Source organism: Uloborus diversus, chromosome 6 (genome assembly GCF_026930045.1).
Source record: "Uloborus diversus isolate 005 chromosome 6, Udiv.v.3.1, whole genome shotgun sequence".
Classification (NCBI taxonomy): Eukaryota; Metazoa; Arthropoda; class Arachnida; order Araneae; family Uloboridae; genus Uloborus; species Uloborus diversus.
This window is the reverse complement of record NC_072736.1, coordinates 85043534-85066124: the sequence shown is the minus strand read 5'-3', so window position 1 is coordinate 85066124 and position 22591 is coordinate 85043534. Positions and strand designations below refer to the sequence as shown.

General features: G+C 34.3%; 1 protein-coding gene across 1 annotated transcript; it reads right to left on the bottom strand.

Moving 5' to 3' along the window:
• Positions 1–774: 774 nt before the first annotated feature.
• Positions 775–12732, bottom strand: LOC129225162 (uncharacterized). Its single transcript, XM_054859726.1, has 5 exons — positions 12686–12732; positions 8571–8680; positions 7392–7460; positions 5023–5067; positions 775–1022 (listed from the first exon to the last, which is right to left on the bottom strand). The coding sequence occupies exons 2-5, from the start codon at positions 8659–8661 to the stop codon at positions 853–855; spliced, it is 375 nt and encodes a 124-aa protein (XP_054715701.1). The 5' UTR covers positions 8662–8680; positions 12686–12732; the 3' UTR covers positions 775–852.
• Between the last annotated feature and the right edge of the window lie 9859 nt (positions 12733–22591).

Here is a 22591-nt window from a genome sequence, read left to right as displayed (position 1 = left end):
GTTTCGTTTGCAGTTTTGTAAATCCCCGCAAGGTAGCGTATTCGAGCGCTGGAGTTCCGAATTGATAAGAAGTTAGCTGTTGCCATTTAAACCAATCCCTAGATATTTATTATTTTTTCAGCCATAAAGTAATGAAAAAATAGTGCATTAAAGAAACAAGTCTTACTCAACACAATACTGTGCAGTGTATTAGCAAATGCACAAATTTTATGATTTGCAGGAGAGCGAGACATATGATATTACACCCCCGGGTCCTCCACATCTACCACTATTTTTGCTTTTACTGATTGGAAGAAGCTCTGTTGATTTTTAGATCCAGACCAGAAGTCGAGCAATCCCCTGTTCAGCGGACCCCTAGAGGTATTGATTCACTTTGTGACCACGAAATATTTAGCGTGCCCCAATCACCATTAACGAACTCGGAGGATATTCGATCGGCTGGGATTGAACCTGAGCCCTCCAGTTATGAGTCTGATGCCTTACCGATCAAGACGCCACTACCAAGCGTGCCATAAAGTACAGTACCGTACACACAGTATCTAGCAATCATAATAAAGTGTTAATATTGTATAATAACACTGAACTACACTACAGTTCAGAGTCACCCGTACCCACTATACGTGGTTTAGCTGGTTTTACCCGAATTACAACGTTTTTTCACATCATGTAGGTAGTAATTCACTGGCATATGTACCATTTTTTTAAAAATGAAAAAAAACAGCCAAATAGACACTATAAATGACGCATTAAACTTCAAAATGTATTTAATATTGATTTAGTTCATTATTACAGAAGGAATATGGAATTCAATGGCCCTTAAAAAACATCTTTTCATTACATTAAAGTCAAAGATTATTTTCTTGAAGGGATGTCAGCATTTTTGATGGCTAAGCCTTTCCTATATTCTTTCAAGCACCCCGTTACACAAGAAATATGATGGTCGTTACAATGGAAGTAAAGCGCTCTGTTTTCACCTTGCTGCAAACAGTCTGTAAGCTGCACGAGACATCTCACCAAACAGCCTGTAAGCAATTTCAAAAAAACAATTAATAATGCTTAATGTAATAGAGTACAGTCCCAAAAACTCTGTGTAAGTGGATTGAAAAGTGACCGAGTTTATGAAAATGCCGTTTTATCGGGGATGTGCACGCAAAATACGAGGGCTTTTAGAAAAGTATCAGACCTTATTTTTTGTGAAAATCCGATAAATATGCAACAAGTGCTTTTGCATAAGCTAACTTTGAACATCTGAACTCATGCATGAATTTTTTCTCCGTCTGCGTCAATAGTGTCAGTCGCTGGCAAACAGAAGTTGACTGACGTAGTGCATAGAGCTCCTAGTCGGATTCTTTTTATTTTCAAGGAAAATGACGTAATGACTGGCGTAGCACCACTGCGTCAAGTTTTACCAGAAACTGGGCAACACCCAAGTGTAATCTAAAGATGCAAACGGCTTTCAGTTAGTTAGCATATTTCTCGCATTTGATTTAGACTTTTCTTCAAGAACCTAGACCCATGAGATTCAACAAGCTCCTTACTCTCCTGATATAGCCCCCTGCGACTTCCTGCTATTCTGCAAACGCAGGGGTTGATTGAAAGGTGCTAGATTTCAGAAGATAGGACATTAGGGTAGCAACGACAATCGACATAACCTCTTTTCCGAAACGGACCTTCTATGAATATTTTCAACAATTCAGCACCGTTGGGAGAAGTGCGGAGAGTCCTAAGGGAATACTTTCAGCAGGATTCAGTTTCCAACGCTCCATATTTGCCTTTTTTTTTTTCCTTGGACCAAAGGTCGGATATCTTTCTATCAGAACTTGTATTTTTTCTCAATGTTTTTTTCTTTTCTTTTTTTTCGTCCTGCTAGAGTGTAACAGAATTTTCTTCATTCCTCCCGGTTACCGAGGGCCAAGTTTTCGGGACTCTACTGTACCGTGGAATTTGAGTACAGTCATTCGAGGTAACTTTGATTCAAAATTTTTTATTTTATCTGCCATACTGATACTTTAGTAGTATTATTCCTTCCGTTGGCACAAAATGGGAAAAAGACACCTATTGTACTTTGTGGTGGGCAGGTAAAGAGCAGTAACTGCATTCTTTTTTTTTATTTTATTTTATTTTTTTTTGCATTTTAATTATCTGTTGTACGTTAGCTTATTGTAAAGCTTGCTTATTTGTTTTTTGCTAACAAAAAGGTTCGAAAAATACGTCTAATTCTAGCATTTCCCTATTGTTAATATTGAGTTCGCCACACATTTCTTCAAATATCTCGAAACCTCATTTCTGCATATACTGCCGTTTACCTTCCCATGGCAGTATTGCAAAGATATCCAAAATTAATGGACAATTATTTTAAATATAATTAAAAATAAATTGTTAACTGGATTGAAGTTTGAACAATCAGGATAACTTTAAAGAAATATTTTTCCTGAGAGAGAAATTTTTTTTTCTTATCGGGGGGGGGGGGGAGGAGTGTACTTATGCGATGTGTTTTAATTTTAATGTATTCTAAAAATAAATTTTATCTTATGTTTTCAAACAAATGGTATGTGACCATTAAACAAATTCTTAACATGCAATTGAATAAAATGTTTTCTGCATTTACTCTCTTGTAAGGAAGTTTTAAAATTGCATATTACTTCTGCGATTTTTAAAGTTCATTTTTCACCAAAACCAACTTTTTTTCTGTCATATTTCTATTATTCTTCAGAGAAACTTATTCGTCACTCTAAAAGTTTTAGAAATACTAGCACAAGATGGCAGCACTAAGCATGAGATGTGAAATTCCATTTCCTTTTCACTCAGTAGAAATTTAATAAATTAATTTTAAAATTACAAGTGGAGTTTAACTCACATGGAAAGTTACGGGAGATGAAAGACTTTGAAATGTGAACTTTTGCACATTCAGCCCATATCAATCAATTTGTGTGATAGAAAATTCAAAGATTATACTGCTGTGGGAAGGTAAAGCGCAGTATCTGCAGAAATTAGTTCCATACGAATAATAAGAACATTTGGAATTAGACGCTTTTTTATTGCTTCATTTTCAGCTGAAACCAAATGAGCAGCCTTGTACAATAAAGAATACGTAGAATAGATGACAAAAATGCAGAAAAATGAAAAATGTGTAATTACTGCACTTTTCCTTTCCACGGCAGTATAAGGCTACACCACACTTCTTTTGTTAGAAACTAAACTCTGAAGCAGGCCCGTCATTCCGATTTTTTCTTGTGGAGAATGCAAATTTTATCAGAAAGCAACAAAATCCACACTCATTTGTAAGAACGTTATTTTTTTCAAAACTAAGGGTTCAATTGACCCTCCCCCTGACCCCATTAAATGGCGAACTTGCTCTTAAGCAACTGATAAATAATACAAGTAAAAGCGACAGATTTGTCCATCACTCATAAGTCTTTAACTCTTATTTTATTTCTGACGACAATTTGCATTACTCTTGAAATTGTGCTGCATATTTTTAATTAAGAGAGAAATAACGAACGTGCGTTAGCGCAGAGGGATTAACTTGAAATTATTTTCATACTAAGCTACATTATTCTTCAATATATAACAAGTAATTAAAAGGCACATGATTTTTTAGATGAAAGATATTTACTAAGTTTAAAAAAATAAATGGATGCTGAAGAAAAGCTTCTATTAAAAGATAAAAACTTTTAAAGGCTCGGAAAATATACTTTCTGTTGAAATTTGCATAATGTTTCCTTCCATACTATTAATTTACGAAATTTCAACATTACCTATTTCTGATTTGATGAAAAGATTTTTTTGTTTTTGTTTTTGTTTTTTTAATCTTCCATTTTTAAAACTTCAAGAAACGTTTTACTTTTTTTCCTTTTTGTAATTTTATTTTCAACAGAGCAAGGAAAATTTTCTAAATTAAATGCTTAAATAAAGACTTGCATTTTGGCTTCATACTTTCCGTAACGAAATTTCTGTTCCATTTTTTAAATAAATACACTATCAGTATGATTTTATTGAGTTTGCAACTAATTGTCTTTTTTCCTCATAGAAAAATAACAGAAAATTCTGGAAAATCAGCTAATGAAAACTGAAAAGCGTCACAAAAAAAAATATTGCTTTTAAACTAATGAACTATTACGTTTTAAATAATTGCAAATCCTAAATGCTTTATTTTCATACTCTGCTGGCATAACTTCTCATATTAACAACAAACACATCTCTCATAAAATTGAGAAAATCGAATTAATTGTTGCCTTAAAAAGCATTTGGCGTAAAGCGACGCATGGGAAACAAAGCATGAACAATCTTTTCTGTAGTTTCAAATTTCACTCTTTCTTTCTTTTTATTTATTTTTTTTCAATGCTAAATTTACGCTTGTACACACTCAATGAAAGCCTACATACCATTTGTCCCAAAATTTGATGACGTCGCAATGTGCGGTCTACCTCCTTTAGTTATGATCACAGTTAGCGCCACTATAACTGAGTAAAGTAAAAAATACATAATGTACTTCAATATAAATGATTAGGGGGCTTCTGATAAATGATGTCACACTTTTTGACCAATTTTGATCCCTTCCCCCCTTTTGCCAAAAAGTTCCACACTTCACCTTACCCTGTCTCCTTCCCTTGTCACGTGCCACGCTGTTTCTCATAAGCATATTCTCCTTCAAAAATGCAAGATGCCACTCATTTTGTTAAGACTCCTTCTCTCATCCTTGTCACAAACTGTCACAACTTCACAAACACCCTCCCCTCTCGAAGCGTGGCATCATTTATCGACAATCCTTACTTAATTTACTTAATGACACCACCCCCAGTGATAAAACTAAACTAAAAGCAGCAGACCGCACATTGCGAAGCTTTAAAAAAATGTTCTGATTCGACATAAATTTCACCAATGATTTTTGCTTCTTGTTAAAAAAATGCTTTATATTACATAGTAGTTTTTCAGGACTTTCAAGTTAACCTATTTTAAACATTTATTTTTTTCACTGTAATTTTGCCTGTCTGCAGCAAAAGATGTATTAATTCTACTAACCTTCTGATATGTCTTCGTCCCGAATAGATTTCTTCGTCCACCAAGCTGAAAAATAATCGGTATATGATTTAGACTAAGCTTTGCACAAATATAAAGAAGAGGGAACAACTTTCGTTTTGTAATAATTAAATTTGACAGAAAATGGATGTAGTTAAGCTGAATAATTTATATCCAATAAATAATTTAATGAAACGGCAAACCAACATTATAAAACAGGAACATAAATTGAAAAAATATATATATTAAACACATGCCTAAATGGAATGTAGAAAAAAGAGCAAAACTTATTTTTATCGTGGATCCTTCACTGAAAAGAAATCACTACATTTGGTTTTCATTGTATGTAATTAAAATTAAATTTCATAACTAAAATATTGCCTTAAAAAAAATTTCTCCATTAAAAAATAAATGACTTTGAGCTCAGAAAACAGTTCAGAAATCCTAATAAGGCAGGGGAAACCACCTAGATAGTTGGGCGTTCAGAGAGGGGGTGTTTGGAGGCGCATTTTTTCTTTTTTTGGGAGGGAGGAGGGCTCTTGCTTTTAGGGGGTTTAGCGGTTTTTAGGAGGGTGCTCCCTTGCTCTTAGGGAGGGTGGGCACCCCTGAATAAGGAAGCAACTCAAAGAATTCTTTGCAGTTGGAATCGGGACTCTGATTAAAAGATGGAATGCGTGCATTAACGTTGCTGGAGATTGTGTGAAAAATTGAAAATTGTTTCCAAAAGATCATCATTGTTAATTATTTTCTTCTTATCTTTTGTGACTTACTTCATGACGTTCTCTCTTTATCTGAAGTTTTTAAAGATTTCTTAGTTTATACTTTGCATGGAAACTACTTGAATGCTAAATTCCACATTTGTTTACATCCCAGTGACAAAAAAAAAAAAAAAAAAAAAAAAAAAAACCGTCTTGATTGAATGAGAACCCGGATTTAGCGAGAAAATCAGAATGGTTCGGTCAGTACAGTTTTAAGTCTATGGGAGCAAAACTCGCTTTATACGAGAAAACCCAGCTTAAAGCGAGCTCTTTGAGATTTAAAATTTTTTATTGACTTCCAGCTCAGTTTTTAAAGCGTTCTTGGAAAAATTTTCTTAAGACTCTGAAGTAAATGGAAACTTTGTAATGAGTTATAAATCCTGAGAACAAGTGATGCCCTTTCTTTCCATTTGAGGAGTAGAGAAGCATTTGAAAATTGTGTTAGTATGTCGGCCCCGATGTTATCAATTCTGAGATATGCTTTCCGGGATATTGTAGCTCAATTTCAAGCTAGTGAAGTGAAAAAAAATTATGAAAGCGACGATGATAACGACAAATAAGAAAAATTTAAAGCGGAACAACCCTCAACATACTCAATGGCTTTTGATACGCGGGAAAATTTCATTTTTTTCCCAGCCGGGGGTGCAAAAGACAATGTTTTACGGGACTCGAGTATTCCTCGAATGAAGTAACACTAGAAAAGACAGCGAAGCAAAACAACCAAGTAATAAAAAATAATAAATTAAAAAATAAAGTAAATACGTTTGTGTTTTTATGATTTTTTGGCAAGAACTCGTCTTTTACGAGCACTGGGTTATAACGAGCAAATAACGGGGCCCCATGGTGCTCGTTATAAGCGAGATCGACTGCATTAAAAAGAAGAGTCCTATTTTCTTTTTACTTCCTTTTACAAAAAAGGAAGTATTGTATTTGCGAAAAAATTTTCACTAAAAAATCGACCTTAATTTCCATTTTGCTCACCCCCGAAAGAATGCTGAGTTTTTTTTTTTTTTTTCGAATCGACCCCTCATCGATAAGTGCCTAAGAACGTATGGAAACGTGAAATATCCATTTTGACGATCCCCGAGTCAATTACGACGAGTTTTCTCATGACTCCTGTATATACGTATGTGCGGATGTGCGTATGTATGTCGCATAACTCAAGAACGGTATGTCCTAGAAAGTTGAAATTTGGTACGTAGACTCCTAGTGGAGCCTAGTTGTGCACCTCCCGTTTTGATTGCATTCGGATGCTTTTAAAGGGCTCTTTTTCCTTTTTTGGGGGGAAATCATTGTTAATTTCGATATAAACTCAAGTGGTGTTTATAATTTGGCGGACACTTGGCGATATATCGCCAGTCTTTTGGTCTCCAATTTTTGTCGCCAACTTGGTGACAAATTTGGCGATCTTTTTTTTTTTAAATCTGATTTCAATTTGGCCACTGTTGGTGATATTTGGAGAGTAAACTATTGAATCACATTAAAATTGCCAGTAATGGGGAAATGACATTAAATTGGAGTAAAAGGAATTCATGTGATGCACACATCAGCTCGTTTTGAATTCACTTTTTATTGACATTCAAAGTTTTTAAGTATGATAAGAAGCATGCTTACTGTTTCTTTTGTCTAAGCTTTTTTGCCAAGTACTTGACATCACAGGAAATGCATCTTCATTAAAGTCTCCTAAAAATTATCCAATATTAAAGCACTGTCAAAATAAACACTTTAAACGATATTGATAGTTTAAATTTCAAAATTGATCAGAATCGAAATTTTTTTACGTCGAATTCAATTAAATATTAATTGAAAGTCTACGTACCTATTCACGAATAAAAGAAAATTAATTGCGAACTTAAAGTATAAATTAAGCTTCAAACCAGTTTTTAGTCAGTATTTCCTCATAAATTAGTTGCACAAAAAGAAGTATAATGAAAGAAGGAATTCAAATGCAAAAACAATATGCTTTTTATGAAATACCTTAACAAATTATGTCATGATTTAGACATTTTTAACGAAGATATGAACTTTTAAGAAGTCGCAGATGATTTTGCGACTATAAAATTTAAGCATTTATGTTCGTAAAGAGTCTGAAAATAATTCCAACCACTGGCAAAGTTTATATGTATGTACCTTGGGAGGTAAAGGGCACAAATACACGAATGTGTTGATTTGTATTACTGAGTTATTTCTGAGCTTATAAAATGATAATTTGCATATCAAAATAGTTTCTTTATATTTCTATCTCTGAATAGAGTAAATAGTTCAAAAATATGATGCTTAAAACTCGATTTAAAAAAAAAAAAAAAAAAAAAAGGACATTGTAGGTACCCTTTAACTCCGAGGTACAGATTCATTTCAATTTTTTTTCTGTTTCTAACAAAAATTAATTGAACGAATTTTCACTACATTTCTAGTTGAATATCTCCTGAATTATCCTAGTACTAAGCATATTTTCCTAGTACTAAGCATAGTTATACTAGAAAGAAACGTGTGAAGATATCTTCCAATTCTCAGCAAAACTCGCTACATTTGATGATTTTTCTTAAAATTTCGGCTGGACTGACTGTAAGACGTCATATTTCGATAGCGGGGAGATAATGACAAATAATTTATTCGTCTAAAAACGTGTTTTGCCATGCTCTTTCGATTGCCTTTTTTTTTTTTTTTTTTCATCGTTTCACTACCGCATGATTTCCCGGTAAGTGCCAAGTAAATGAGGGTTATCTGGAAACAAAAGATCAAACCAATGTTATTCTTGAAGATGAGTTTTAATTAAGAGTAAAATTGTCTTACCAGATTCTTGGTGTTGCCATTCAGTTGCTGAAGAAATACAAATCAGGCTTAGGCAAATGTAGAAAATGGACGACAAAGTTAGTCTGTACATGGTGAAAAAGAAGTAACTACTGCAAAGACAAAATATTTATCCCCTAAATAATTAAAGAAGTAAAAATAACAAAGAATATCAGCAAAACTAAAAAGTCAACATATCTGTTAAAGATGAGCCGATTAATCGGCAGTAATCGGTAATCGGCCATAATCAGCCAACTTTTGCCAATTATTAGGCGGAAAAAATGTTTTGTGAGCACTTTTTAGTAATTTTTACATTTTTAAGGATTGTTGAGTAAAAAACAAAGATGAACATTTTTTAAAAAAAAATAAATGAATGTAATTTTCTGCAACATACGTATAAAATGTATCATGAAAGTATGCTGCAATATAAAGACAAACGATGCAGAATTTGCGTAAAACTGAATGAAATGTTGAAAGTAATCCTCATAACTGACGTTCACATAACATTATGAACAATTAAAATCGAGTACTTTTAAATTGTAATACTAAACCATAAGTATTTTAGGATTATCAGGACATAAACTATTTCTTTCTGGTTCATATATATATCTCCTCCTACACCATAATCCAAAACTTTATTTCAATGCTTCACTTATAATTTGAGTAGTTAAATATTCATGTTATTAATTTAATTTTTCTAGTTTGAAAAAAAAAAATGTATGCCTATTTCTAGTCTTGCAGCATGCTTCATATGTCAATACTTTTCTCTACACCCCAGCTTTAGTTTGGTGCTTTAAAAGCGCCTTATAATTTTCATAAAGAATAAAAGTTCTGAATTAAGTAGTCACTAATGATAAAAATAACAGAATGTTTTTAAAAATACTAAGCACTTTTCATAACGCACTCAAAAGGACAAAATAATCTTTCTGGGTCAGAAAGGACAATTTAAGCATTCCTGCAGTTTTCGAAAATTCCAAGAAAATGACACCACAAACGAAGAAAGTCTTAAGATTAAGCAAATCATTTAGTGAAACCCGGGAGTTTCTAAGTGATCTAGTTGCTGAAATGTTCGCAAAACCAAGCCTCAGATTACTCCGTGACAAACAGGCCAAGTATAATAAAAGTGCTCAAAACAGCTATGTACTAAGTTAAGAGCATCAGTTGGGCAACTAACCAAATATTAGTATTTTCATGTCTGGTTTACATACTGTAACCTTAATAACAATAATACGAAAATTTGTTCACAGAAACTGTCTGAATGTTTTAAATATTATTTTGAAAAAAAAAAGGGTAATTGAAAAATTGTAGTATTCAAATCATTCTGGTCATTAATAGGGCCTGCCTATAGGGAAGTTTTCGATTTTTCAATTTTATTTTTATATGATAGAGTAACATGTATGAATATCATAGGTGAAAAAATTTTTGCGATACGATAAGTAGTTTTTTTTAATTAATTTTTAAAGTTCAAGCTCTTGTGACGTCAAATGGCATAGGAAGTGACGTCATGCCCTCTTCCGATAGGGGAGAAGCCGAAGGTCACGCATTCGACTTCGAAGACGAAACATAAAATGCTTATCTCCTCGCATTTAACTCCTCGCGTTTCTGGAACATTTAACCTCTCATCCTCTCGGAAATATTCGAATATCATGATTGATGTTACATGAGGAAGATTATTTAGATCGTGCTTTAACGAATCCGGTCTCCATAGTTAGTTCAAAAGGATTATTGAATTTCTAAAAAATAAAAATATCAGCGCGCTCAAAATGTTCCTAGCGAAAACAAGGGATCTTCGGCGGAAGGCTGCCCATTCGCGCCCTGTGACGTATCTTAAAATGTCCGATTCTTCAAACAAGGCGTGGTCTTGATGACGTCACAAATAATGCACTTTGCCGCATCTTTGCACCCCAATTCCATGTTATGATAATCAAAAAAAATTTTGAAAAAAAAAATAGAACCGACTTCAAAATTGCTCTAAAAAGTGAAAAATAATTTTATTCTTTAAACACCATCGATAATGCTTTTAAACATAATTTTTGAAGTTGGCGCAAAAACAAAACGTAAAATCCAGTGTAACCATGCTTTGTTCATATTTTTTTCAGAAAAGCATCCAAAGTTACGGACGAAACATTTATATCGTTATTCAAATATGTTGTCATCAATGCATAATTTATGTGATAGTGAAGAAACTGGGCCTGGTTAAATTTATAGTTGTAGTTGAGTTATGACTGTGAATGATTTTATCTATCGTTTTTGCGCCAACTTCAAAAATTATGTTTAAAAGCATTATCGATGGTGTTTAAAGAATAAAATTATTTTTCACTTTTTAGAGCAATTTTGAAGTCGGTTCTATTTTTTTTTCAAAATTTTTTTTTCATTCTTTTTAGTGTAAATGTAGATATTTCAGTAAAAGTAAGAAGTTACCTAGTAAGAAGTTCGGCTCTATATCACTGTATTGCTTTAGAAAAGCCTTTATTCAAAATTATCATTACAATTACTATTAATGTAATATGGCACCAAACTTTTATAACAATGAGTTTCATATTGTCGCGTAGATGAAGATAGCGAAGACAATGTGAAAGCCAAATGAAACGAATACTCGTTAGTCTCAACTCGAGATCTTTATTCAGAACCACGAATGAACGTTACATCTCCTTATATACAACTTGAGAAAGTGCTGGAACTTTCCAGACTTGGAAAGATACAAAAATTAATAGAACATTCGAGAAAACAGTACGGGAAACAGTAGAAACGAAATTTTAGTAAAATTCACTTTGTCCTAGTCGGGACTTGAACCCGGGTCGCTCGTGTGGGAGGCGAGAATTCTACCACTGAGCCACCGTTATCCACGGATAGTGAGCGCGAACTTCGTTACAATATTTAATCATTTAATAGGGAAATTGCATGAAATTTATGGTTTTTTGCCCATAACTTTTTTTCTGAGGAACAAATATGGTCAAACAAAGTAATGGGACCTAAGTTGAGCCATCCCCTATCCATTAAAAAAAGAATCATCAAAATCGGTTCACTAGGTGAGACGCTATGAGTGGACAAACAAAAAAAAAAACATACATACGGTATGAACTGATAACCGCCTCCTTTTTGAAGTCGGTTAAAAAGTGAATTAAAATTGCGCTCTACGCTTGCTATCAACGATATCGTTGCCAACACATGTGAGTAAAAAAGGTAATTAAATATTTTGCTCAGTGAATGGCAACACAGAATGGCATTTCATCATGTGTGATGTCATCGGGCAGAAGCATAAACATTGAAAGCGCGCCGACTTAAGTAATTTTTTAAAAATATTAAACTTAAAAAAAATATTTAAAAAATGGCCAGATCCTATGTTTTTAAGCATGCTCTTTCAGAAGAAAATACTTTTAAAATTTTGGAAACAACCCCATTGTGGAAAAGTATCATCTTTTTTTTTTTGCATGGCTTTCACCCAAAATTATATGAAACCTAATAATTCGAAAAATTTCCTGCTTTGCACTTGCTGATTTAGGAAGACAAATGCTGATAAAAGTTTATGCGCGACGATGAAACAAAAGGCGTATTCTCTTTGCGCCTCAATTTGTGGAGAAGTTTACACTTTAAAATGAAACCTTATTAATCAAGAGGGCAGTACTTACTGTACACGACCTTAAAAATCGGAAGCTTCGGAGTTCAGATCTGCTTGTTACAATTGTTGATTTGAGAAACAAGCAGACAATGTGACTAAAGTATTTGTGATACTTAGACTAAACTCAACTCATTGATTGAGTTTGACTGTTGAGGGTTTTCATCGTATCTCCGTCTTAACACACAAATGCAAAAATTTTACCTTTAGAGGACCTTCATAAAGGAATTTATCTCTGATAAAAGCTTTCTGTACCCAAAAGTATCATAGAAATCTGATATGCTATGTGAAACAGAATGTAGTAACTTTATCACAGCTGCCTTCTAAGAATAAGAACAACAACGACAAACATGCGTTGATCCTAATAAAGAGATAAAATATTAAAATTTATTGCCCAAAATATCCCAATAGTATTAACCCCAATAGCGTTAACGAGTTTTACTAGCAGGATTTCAGACCGTATAGCTTACAACATGAAAAGGAATACATTTTTGTAACATACCCGTTTTTGGAAAGCTTTCGTTCAGAATCTGCACAGCTCTATTTTGTAAAACTGCCCGCTCTTCTTTATATACGAAAGTTTCAAGCTAACTTGTGTAAAACATCATGATCTATGCATAGACATGTAGCAGAAACAAAAAGAACGTCTAATCTCTTTGAGACCACTAGGGGATTTTTTCGAGTGAGACAGATAGCTTTGGAACAGCAAATAAAGGATCTAAAACTTAGGAAGCATACTATGAAAAATACTGTTTTTCCAGCTATTTATAGTGGTCTCAGTAATACGTTTATTAACGTTGTTTCAAGAATCCCTTCAGAGAAAACTTTAAGTAAGGTAATGCACTAGTAGTGGCCACAGTTAAGCATATTTTATGTCTCCTTTAAACTGTGGGTCTACAATATTAATTCCAATTTTTTAGCTCAATGAACGTATTATAGCCCAACTATTCCTGAATCGTTTCATTTTCTAAACATGCTAGAATTCAAATTTTTTCAATTTTTTATCCATTTTTTCCCAAACTTCAAATTTGATCCAATAGTGGCCACTCCGAAATCTGAAATTTTCAGTAGTGGCCACAAGCATGAGTCAGTAGTGGCCATCTGACATCCTTTCCTTAGAATTCACATTACTCACTTTAAATTCAAATAACTGATGGATAAAATTGATTCAATATGATGGTTACATTAAGTACCAATATATTAATCACATTTTTATTCTACATTTCTTTCTTCAAAGTACATGCGTACTTAGGATAAAATAAAAAGTTTTTAGTAGAAAATTTGTATTTGTATTTTTGTACGCTAATGTAAAAAATAAAGTAAAAGAAAATGAATTAACTTATATAAGTATTCTACATATGAACTTTGGTAAGTATGAACTGAATAATTATTATCACTACGAAATCTTTACTAATAAAAAAGCTGAAAGTCTGTCTGTATATCTGGATCTCTGTCTGTCTGGATGTCTTTGACGCGCATAGCACCTAGACCGTTCGGCCCATTTTCATGAAATTCGGCACAAAGCCAGTTTGTAGCATGGGGGTGCGATTTTTCGAAAATTCGATTTTGTTCGTTTTCTATTCCAGTTTTAAGAACATTTTTCCGAGCAAAAATATCATAAGACGGACAAGTAAATTATCAAGTTATCATAACGTGGAACCGTAACATGGGTACAAACCAATTGGCGAGAAAGTCACCATACATTATTTGTAAATACATAGGCGAACCAAAAGACCTTTTAATTTTCTACTACGGGCACAGCCGTGCGGGTACCACTAGTACGTAAGAAAATAGTAAGTACACAATCCAATGTAATTAAAGGACAATTTGTTTCCTACAACTTACCAAGGTATACCAATGGATGTAGGAAATTGGTAACATAAGTTTTCAATACTACTAAAGGCATGGTGTCCATGCACCTAGAAAGTCATGTATTTCGGCTATGATCACAAATGGTCATGGAAAGTCATGATTTTCGGCAAACAGTGCTCAAAAATCATAGAAATTGACAATTGGTCATGGATTTTGAGTTCAAGAACATACATATTCATCGAATTCTACACATTAGCTTAAACTTACGCATCTTGGCCATTTTTTACGCTATTACGTGTCAATCCCAATTTTTCACGCATTTCTAAATCCGATTGCATCCGCTTCTTTAATACTCACTTATTTTTCTTTTCCTTGTGATTTTACCTTTTGGACATTTATAATTATGTATTTAGCATTATTTTTAATCCTCCTTATATGTCTTATTGTGTAGTTGAAGACTTTTAGCCTTCTAATTTTGCCGATCGCATTCGATGCAAAAATTTTAAGTCATCCGTGTTGATTCAAGAGACTCATAAAAATTATCATTAATTCTCAGCTATGTCTTAAGTTAACGAAGATTTTAGAAAATAAAATTGGTCCGAAGAATTAATTACGGACGTTTTGCACATCGGTAAAATACAGAAATCAGGGAATGTTCGAAGGAAAATTTTTTTTTAAGGTCCGTAAATGTTACATATTTCATAACTTCGGAAATTTTACAACATTTGTAGCCTATCGTAAAACTTTGGCGGTAAATTCCTGGTATTGTCTGGTAAATTATTTTTTAAGTACTTGAATATTCTATTTTTTTCTGATTATTTATGCTATTTATTGTAAACATAATTTTAGTAAGTACTAAATTATTGCTAGTAACAGATAATTTAGAAAACTACTAGTAGTACCATGCTCCTATTTTTTATTCGGTAAGCTTTGAAGGTTTATCCGGTAAACTGATAATTTCCCCCTTTCCAAAAATTTGAATTTTGGGCGTCCCTGACTAATAGCAGTCATAAATAAATATGAATCAATAGATTATAAATTGCAAAACACATACTTACTGACATGATTTAGACTACCAAAGAGAAAAATTGTTCCATAAACAAGTGTTATAACTGGGAATATTATACATCATGGCTTTTTCTAATTTTACTGTGTATGACTTACTTCTAATAAGTGTTTTACCTTAAAAAAATCTGTATTTTCAAGAAATGATTGCTTAAATCTAAGAAATTAAACATTATCTGCTTTGCTTAGAAAAGGGATAACTTCGATCAAGCATTATGCCCTTCCCCCTTCATTTTTTTTTACCTTCTCAGCAAGCAGGTTGCAATCTCTCTCTCGGTTCTAGTAGAATGTTTCTCCTCTTTTTGTACTAGGGCGCCAAATTCCTGTTTTTTTTTTTTTTTTTTACCAACAAACTATTTAATAATCCTCCCCCGTGATATGCGTCCCTAGGCCAGGGTGTATGGGCCTAGGGGATGGCCTGTTGAGTAATCCGGGCCTCCCCATAGAAGAGGTAAACGCACTAGCAGTCGCCACAGTGAAGCATATTTTTATGACTTATTTAAACTGTGGGCCTACACTATCAATTACCATATTTGAAACTCAATAAGCATATTATATAGCCTTTCTCTTCCTTAATCGTCCCATTTTTTAGCAATGCCAGAATGTCAATTTGTTCAATTTTTTTCAAACCTCAAATTTAATCTACCAGTGGCCATTATATAAAGTACATGAGTCAGTAGTGGCCATATTGCTTTTTAGAAGTGGCCACCAGGTGGCCACTACTAGATCACACAATAATATTATGTCAGAAATGAGGCAGGTTTTTATGTAAAGAGATTACAACATATTGAAAGGAAAATTGAGTTGATTTGTGAAAAACCTTCCTGATTCAGTAGTGGCCACTCGGTGACCACTTTTGAATTTCCCAACTTTTTTGGTACCAGTAGTGGCCAGGTAAACTGTCAGTCAAAAGAGCAACTATTTCAAGTTGAAAACGCTCCAAACATGATCTTTCACATTTCATAACATGGTTACAGCTCTAAAAATATTATTTTTGAGCATTGTTCTATTCATAATGCGACGCATTGTTTATATACCTCGTTACGGAGAAGGATTAGAAGACATTTGAAAAAACATCGACAATCCAGGCCACCGTATTAAATAGTTGATAACAATTTTCCATGATGCTCTACAAACTCCTCCTTGAACTGCCCACTACACTATAGCCTGAGGTCTACCTCCTGCAAGTTTGAATCCACTGGGACCCCTAGAATCCTTATTTTTAAAATATAAACCTTAAAGTGGCCACTACTGAAGCAGTGGCCACTACTGGTGCATTTACCTTAGACGTTTCCTTAACAAAACGGTTCAAAGAAATTTTTCATGAGTGAAGACATTGACTTTATAAGTGTTGTCTGCGGATGAATTTTCAAGTTACCAGATGAGCTATGAAAATTAACAGAAATAGATAATTTCAAAAGAATTGACGAATGAATTGCCTTGCTATTAATTTTGTTGTAGTTAATCCAAATTATTTTAGAAAATATCTTAATAATAATTTACCTATTTTTTCTACTCTCCCGACATCAAATTGAAGTTAAATGCAAATACACTTAAATTCTGTTACAATGAACTTAAAGGAACCACACATTTTGTTCTTTGTAAGAAGAGTTTCGCTTTAATGGAGCTCACGCAATGTAATAGATCTTAAATCGAAACTGAAAATGTATTTCGTTGAAACGGATATTTCGTTCTATTGGTATTCGTTGGAACGGGATTTCACTGATAGCAGAAACAGAGTGATGCTGCGACGCTCGTCGCAGGTTCTGAAGGAGGTCTGCAGACCATTTCAGAAGCGGAGAGAATCTGTTGAATTTAAAATTGAAAAGCACAGTTCCTCGAATGCAACACGAAATGCAAGCAAAAGCAACAAAAAAAATCTGAATATATGTAGGTGTCCTCAGTTACTGAAAGGTAAAAACTACTCACTCTGACTGCTACCTGCACTTCAGTTTTTCATTTTATTTTAAAGCACTAGGCCTACGTTTTACTAGTTTTTTTTTTTTTTTAATTTAAGTATATTTTGTTTTCAGGCATTCTACAGTTGATGATTTATAACACTTGCTACGGCTAATAGGATTACCTCGCAGACTGTTTTTTCTTTTTGAAGGGGAGGGAGGCTTGACCTGCATAACAGGCTGCTGAATAAATCAACGTTCGCCGTAAGTGAGAATTTTGAGGAGTCGATAAGATTTCCAACAACAAGTCTACTGATAATCACCAATTTGAACTGAAATTGTAGTTGTTGCTGTTGTTACGAATTCTACTGATCATAGCTCTTGGTTAGATTTGGTTCCACAAGCAAGAATAGTCCAGTCATTATAGTAAGTTCTCCTCGGAATTCGAGATACCCAGCTGTAAATCTGTAAATGCTTGTATATTGACACCCTAAAAGTTGTCTCAAAACCTACATATGGTAGGGTGTACGCAACTATTAAATTTCAAGGTCAAAGGTCACAAAAATCGTTTTTTTTTTTGCGCTTTTTTGTAAATATCTCATTGCCTGTGGGTTTTTTGCTATTTGTATTTACTATCAATATTGTAGAATACAAAATTCTTAACAAATTTTGTTTAAAAAAAAATTTTTATACGGTGAACCGTTTTCGAGATAGAGAGCGGAGAGCGCGCGGTCACAGGATCACTTCAGGTCAACCCGTGCCTCTGGTCGAAAAGGCGCCATATACGAGGTGTGGCTAGAAAAAAACCAAACTGATGCTATAAAAATTTTTTATTTTCCATTATTTACAATTTGATGTTATCTCCTTCAATGTACTCTCCTCCTCGGTCTATACACCGCTCCATACGAATTTTCCACTATTCATAGCAATGCTGCAGATCATTTTCGGTAAGTCCATACATTACTTCCGTCGCTTTTTCTTTTACTGCTTCAACACTCTCAAATCTAGTTCCTTTCAAAGCTGACTTGACTTTAGGGAAAAGAAAAAAATCACAGGGGGCCTAGGATGTCAGAACAAATCATTCATCGGCGTTCCTTCTGTTCAATTGTGAGACACTTTGGAACCATTTTTGCACACACTTTGTTCATGTTGAAACTTTCATGAAGAATCTGCCTAACACTTTCCTTGTCAATTCCTGTCAACTCAGACATTGCTCTGATTGTTAAACGGCGATCTTCTCGAACAAGTTTACCGATTTTTTCTATGTTTGCATCAGTTTTTGCTGACAATGGTCTGCCAGTGCGAGCGTCATCACTTGTGTCTTCGCGGCCATCTTTAAATCGTTTAAACCACTCAAGCACTTGTGTTCGCGATAAACAATCATCGCCGTAAACTTGTTGCAACATTACAAACGTTTCACTTGCAGATTTTCCAAGTTTGAAAAGAAATTTGATGTTAACACGCTGTTCTTTCTGTACACTCAACATTTTTCCGACGCACAGACAAAACGTCAACTACTTAGAACAGACGCCACGGGCAGACTGAGTGCAGGAGGCAGATGAAACTCGAGCAGTAGGCGGAGCAAGAGTCACGTGACAGGCCAGGCGACTTTCAGCCTTATTGCATTCGTTTTATTGTTTCACCTGTGCTAGTTCGGTTTTTTTCTAGCCGCACCTCATATAGTTGATGAACTATCGATAAATCAATTATTATAAATATTTGTCAATTTTTATTAACTATTATATTATATTTTATCATTTTCTTCATGCATTAAATCTATATCTATTCAATAATACTGATTACCTTTTCCTAACATTAAAAAATAATTAAGGGAAAAAATCATAATATAATTATATTCCCATTTACACTAATGACATTTTAAATAGAAAATAATTAAATGCATCTTCTTTAAAATCTGTAAATTTCCACCAATAAGTGCAGCTGCTCATCAACATTTCAAACGCGTGTATATTATCAAGTTCAAACTTGGTTAGGGCATGATTTGAAACCCCAGGTATGGGGGTTGGGCAATGGGAAACGATTTTCTGGAGCCTATCATGAAAATTTTACCACCTGCTCCAGAAGATTTGCTAAATACAATTTTCTGCAACTGCAAGAGTGGTTGTGGTTCGCGATGCGGATGCAGGAAAGCGGGCTTGCAATGTTCTTTAGCTTCTGGCCAATGTAATGGGCAAGCTTGTCTCAATGCTCTACCATATCAGAGCGACATTAACGAAAATGGAACCTTTGATCCCGAAATCATGGAAGAACTTAATACAAATATCGTTGAAGACGATAATGAAGACCAGTTTGAAATTTACCAGCAGCCGGAAGACGACGATGAAGAGGAAGAAGATGATTAAAATTATAAATTGTAGTTTTTGTACCCTTTATTCCATTTTTTTACTTTTAATAAAAATAAATGTATCGAATGATATTTTTTAATAAAAAGATTAATTCATAATTTATTTGTTTTATTTTCATCATGTAAGAAGTTATTAATATTAATTAGGTTAAAATTCAAATATAATTTTTTATATTTTCATTAACAATTCTGCAATTACATGGGCAGGTAAGTGTTGTTAAGTAAATTAATACTGAATAAAAAGTAGATAGGTTAGGAAAAAAATGATAAAATATAGTTAAATTAGGTTTAATCTCGAATTCCGAAATTCTTACCTAATTTAAGCTTAAATGACTGGACTAGAAAGTCTTCAGAAAGTTCACAAGGGCCCTCCGCGGCTCTGTGGGTGAAGCTTCGTCTGCTAAGCTGGAAGTCGTGGGTTCGATTCCCGCCGGTGCCCTGGGTCTTATTTCCTTCTCTTGTGTTGTAAATCTTTCCGGTGTGTATCCGGAGGCTAGGCGTTTGGCACGCAGTCCTTCATGTATGTGAAGCAGTTCCGTTTAGCTTCTAAATCTCTACATAGTATAAAATGAAGTCTCCAAAAAGCGTCTGTTTGTGTGAACGCGCAAAGCTCGAGAAATACCCGGCCGATTTCGCTGAAATTTTCACAGTATCTTTGTTTTAGTCCCGGAAAGGTTTTCAGACCAGTTCGAAAACAATTCGATGAGTAGTTCTTTTTTATTCAAATTTAAGCCCAATTTTCACACAAATTCCCGAATATGGGAGTGAAAAATTACTTGTACACATTAATATTACATATTGTTAGAATGGTTAGAATTTTTTGCGTTCTACGTAATTTGTTTCAATGCTCGAACTTAATTACGGTGGGAGTTATTCGCGTTTTTACCTCGAATTATTTTAGGCTTAGCTGAAATTTAGGCACTACTTACTTCATTACATCTATCAATAAAAAGTGACGGAATTGTCCCACAGTTTTCTTTTTGACACCATTGGAAAAAGCAACATTTTTTACTCCAGATCTATCTCGACGTATGATCGAAAAACTAAGCTTCTATCTCAAAAGGAAAAAAAAGTTACAAGTCTTTTTAAATCAAGTTCAAAAAATCTCATTTCCATTCAAATTGTTAACCTTTTTCTTTCGCATTTAATTCCTTAAACTTACTTTATTTTGTGTTTCTATGGTTAAGCTTTTTAAATCCATTTTTCTCGATTTAATTTCTTAAAAGTATTTTAATATCTGTCGTCATTGTTTGGAAAGGAAATTTTGCATGATGATTTTTTTTTTTTTTAAGCCTGATTGTTGAATGTACGTCATTTGAGACAATTTTTATTTTCAAGGCGAACCGGACAAAGGCCGGGCAACGCAGCTAGTAAATAAATAAATAAAGTTCACAACAAGGAGAGTACACTTACAAAGGTCTTTTTATGCAAACCAGTTAGAATATGACGAGGCAAAGACTGCTCAATGTTGCATTTATTGCATGTGGGGTACACCTTGTGTGCGATTCCAGTTCATATCTAAGACATTTCAAGTGTCCAGTAACTAATCAAAAGATGATAGTTTGCTAAATCATGTCCTTACCAAAGTCAAGAGCACCACCTAGAGCGGTTTCTGTTGTTCCAATCGTGTACCAGGCCAGTGTGCTGTGGTGGCCTGATCAGTAAGGCTTCGGACTCGTAACTGGACGGTACCAGGTTCGATACCAGCCGGTCGAAGGTCATCCGTGTTCGTTGATGGGCGCATTAAATATTTCGTAGTCAAAAAGTCTTCCAAGTTCCCATTCCAAATCAATACCTCTGGGAGAGCTGAATCAAGGGTTGCTCGGCTCCTGGTCTGGATCAAAAAACAGAGCTGTCTTCAGGTTAAGCCTCGTATAGAGGTAGATACGGCGGACCTTGGAGCGTAACGTACTGTAATGTACCGGGTTTTTTCTCTAAGTCTAGAATCTTAAAACTGTTCTTCTTGAGTAATTCCCAAGAATGGATAAGGAACTGTTATTTTATTACAAGTAATTTAAAGAAGCATATTGGTACACTCTTTTCGGTAATTTCATGCTCATGGAATCAAAAATACATCAAATGATAATTTACGATTGCTAAGAGAATGTTCCCACTAAATTTCGCTTATGCTTATAGGCCGTGACAATCGCTGAAACTAATAGCAACAAAGAAGGCGATACAGAGAACTCCTGTTTTCCATTACGTTGCCATTGATTGGTGGATGCAGGGTTTCGTTCAGCGCCTCTTGCGGTCAAAATGGGCGACTTTCAATGGAAAATATAGAACTTTGAAAATTGTCATTAATTGGTGGTACAGGTTCAATTTCAAGAGCAGATCATAGTTGTATTGGTTTAACACAGAAAAGGCATACATTGTCAAGGACCGAAAGCGTCAGTGCCATCTAGTGGGGCCATGCTAAGACAGAATCGTTTAAGGTCAAAGTATTTCCTAGTAATAAGTTTGAATGCGAGCGACTTCAAAAAAAAAAGAAATCATAACTTTGTTAGAAAGGCAACAGTGCTATTCAAAATTCATAAACATTTGAGAAATATCTGCCGACTTCACAATTCGTGTGCCATTGGAGCCGCATAGGTATGTTCCCTTTATTATTATTTCTCTAATGGTTCATTGCCATATTCGGTTGTGTTCTGGCATAACCTCAGGTAGGATTTCAATAATTGGGAATCTGGCGATCTTTCTTCATTGGCATCAATTTTTGGCTCCAGCGCCTGCGCGAGAGGTATTTTTGCAAATCTAAACAAAGAGACAGGAAATATCTATTCACATAGGGTTACTATAAAGCAGCATGGTTGCCAAAATAAAATTATTAACGCCAAAAATGAGACGACTGCGCCAGATTCCAAATTATCGAAATATCCCCTAACCTCAGTTTTTTAGAGGAAAATTTAACCAACAGATAGTTTTGACTATAGTTTGGCCAAACCTAACCAGTCAGCATCGTAATTCTGTGATTAGGATCTGCATCGCCATCACAATGCTGCCAGGTTAGATTTGCCGCAACTTAATTTTCAGAACTCATCACTAGGTTGAAATTAATCGAATTCGAAGATAAATTTTACTAGCGACTCATATTTGGTGACTTCCGAAATAGGAAGATATTTCGATAATAGGGAATCTGGCTCGGTCGTCTCATTTTTGGCGCAAATATTTTTATTTTGGTAACCCTGCTGATTTATAGCAAACCTATGTGAATAGATGCTTCCGATCTCTTTGTTTGGATTTGCATAGAAAAATACCTCTCGCCCAG

Bases quoted from the DNA above. Each gene is read 5' to 3' on its own strand.
- LOC129225162 (XM_054859726.1), bottom strand. From the start codon at position 8,661: ATGTACAGACTAACTTTGTCGTCCATTTTCTACATTTGCCTAAGCCTG. The intron at 7,461-8,570 runs GTAAGACAATTT...GATAATTTTTAG, and splicing joins ATGGCAACACCAAGAATCTG to GAGACTTTAATGAAGATGCA. The intron at 1,023-5,022 runs GTTAGTAGAATT...AATTGCTTACAG, and splicing joins GGACGAAGACATATCAGAAG to GCTGTTTGGTGAGATGTCTC.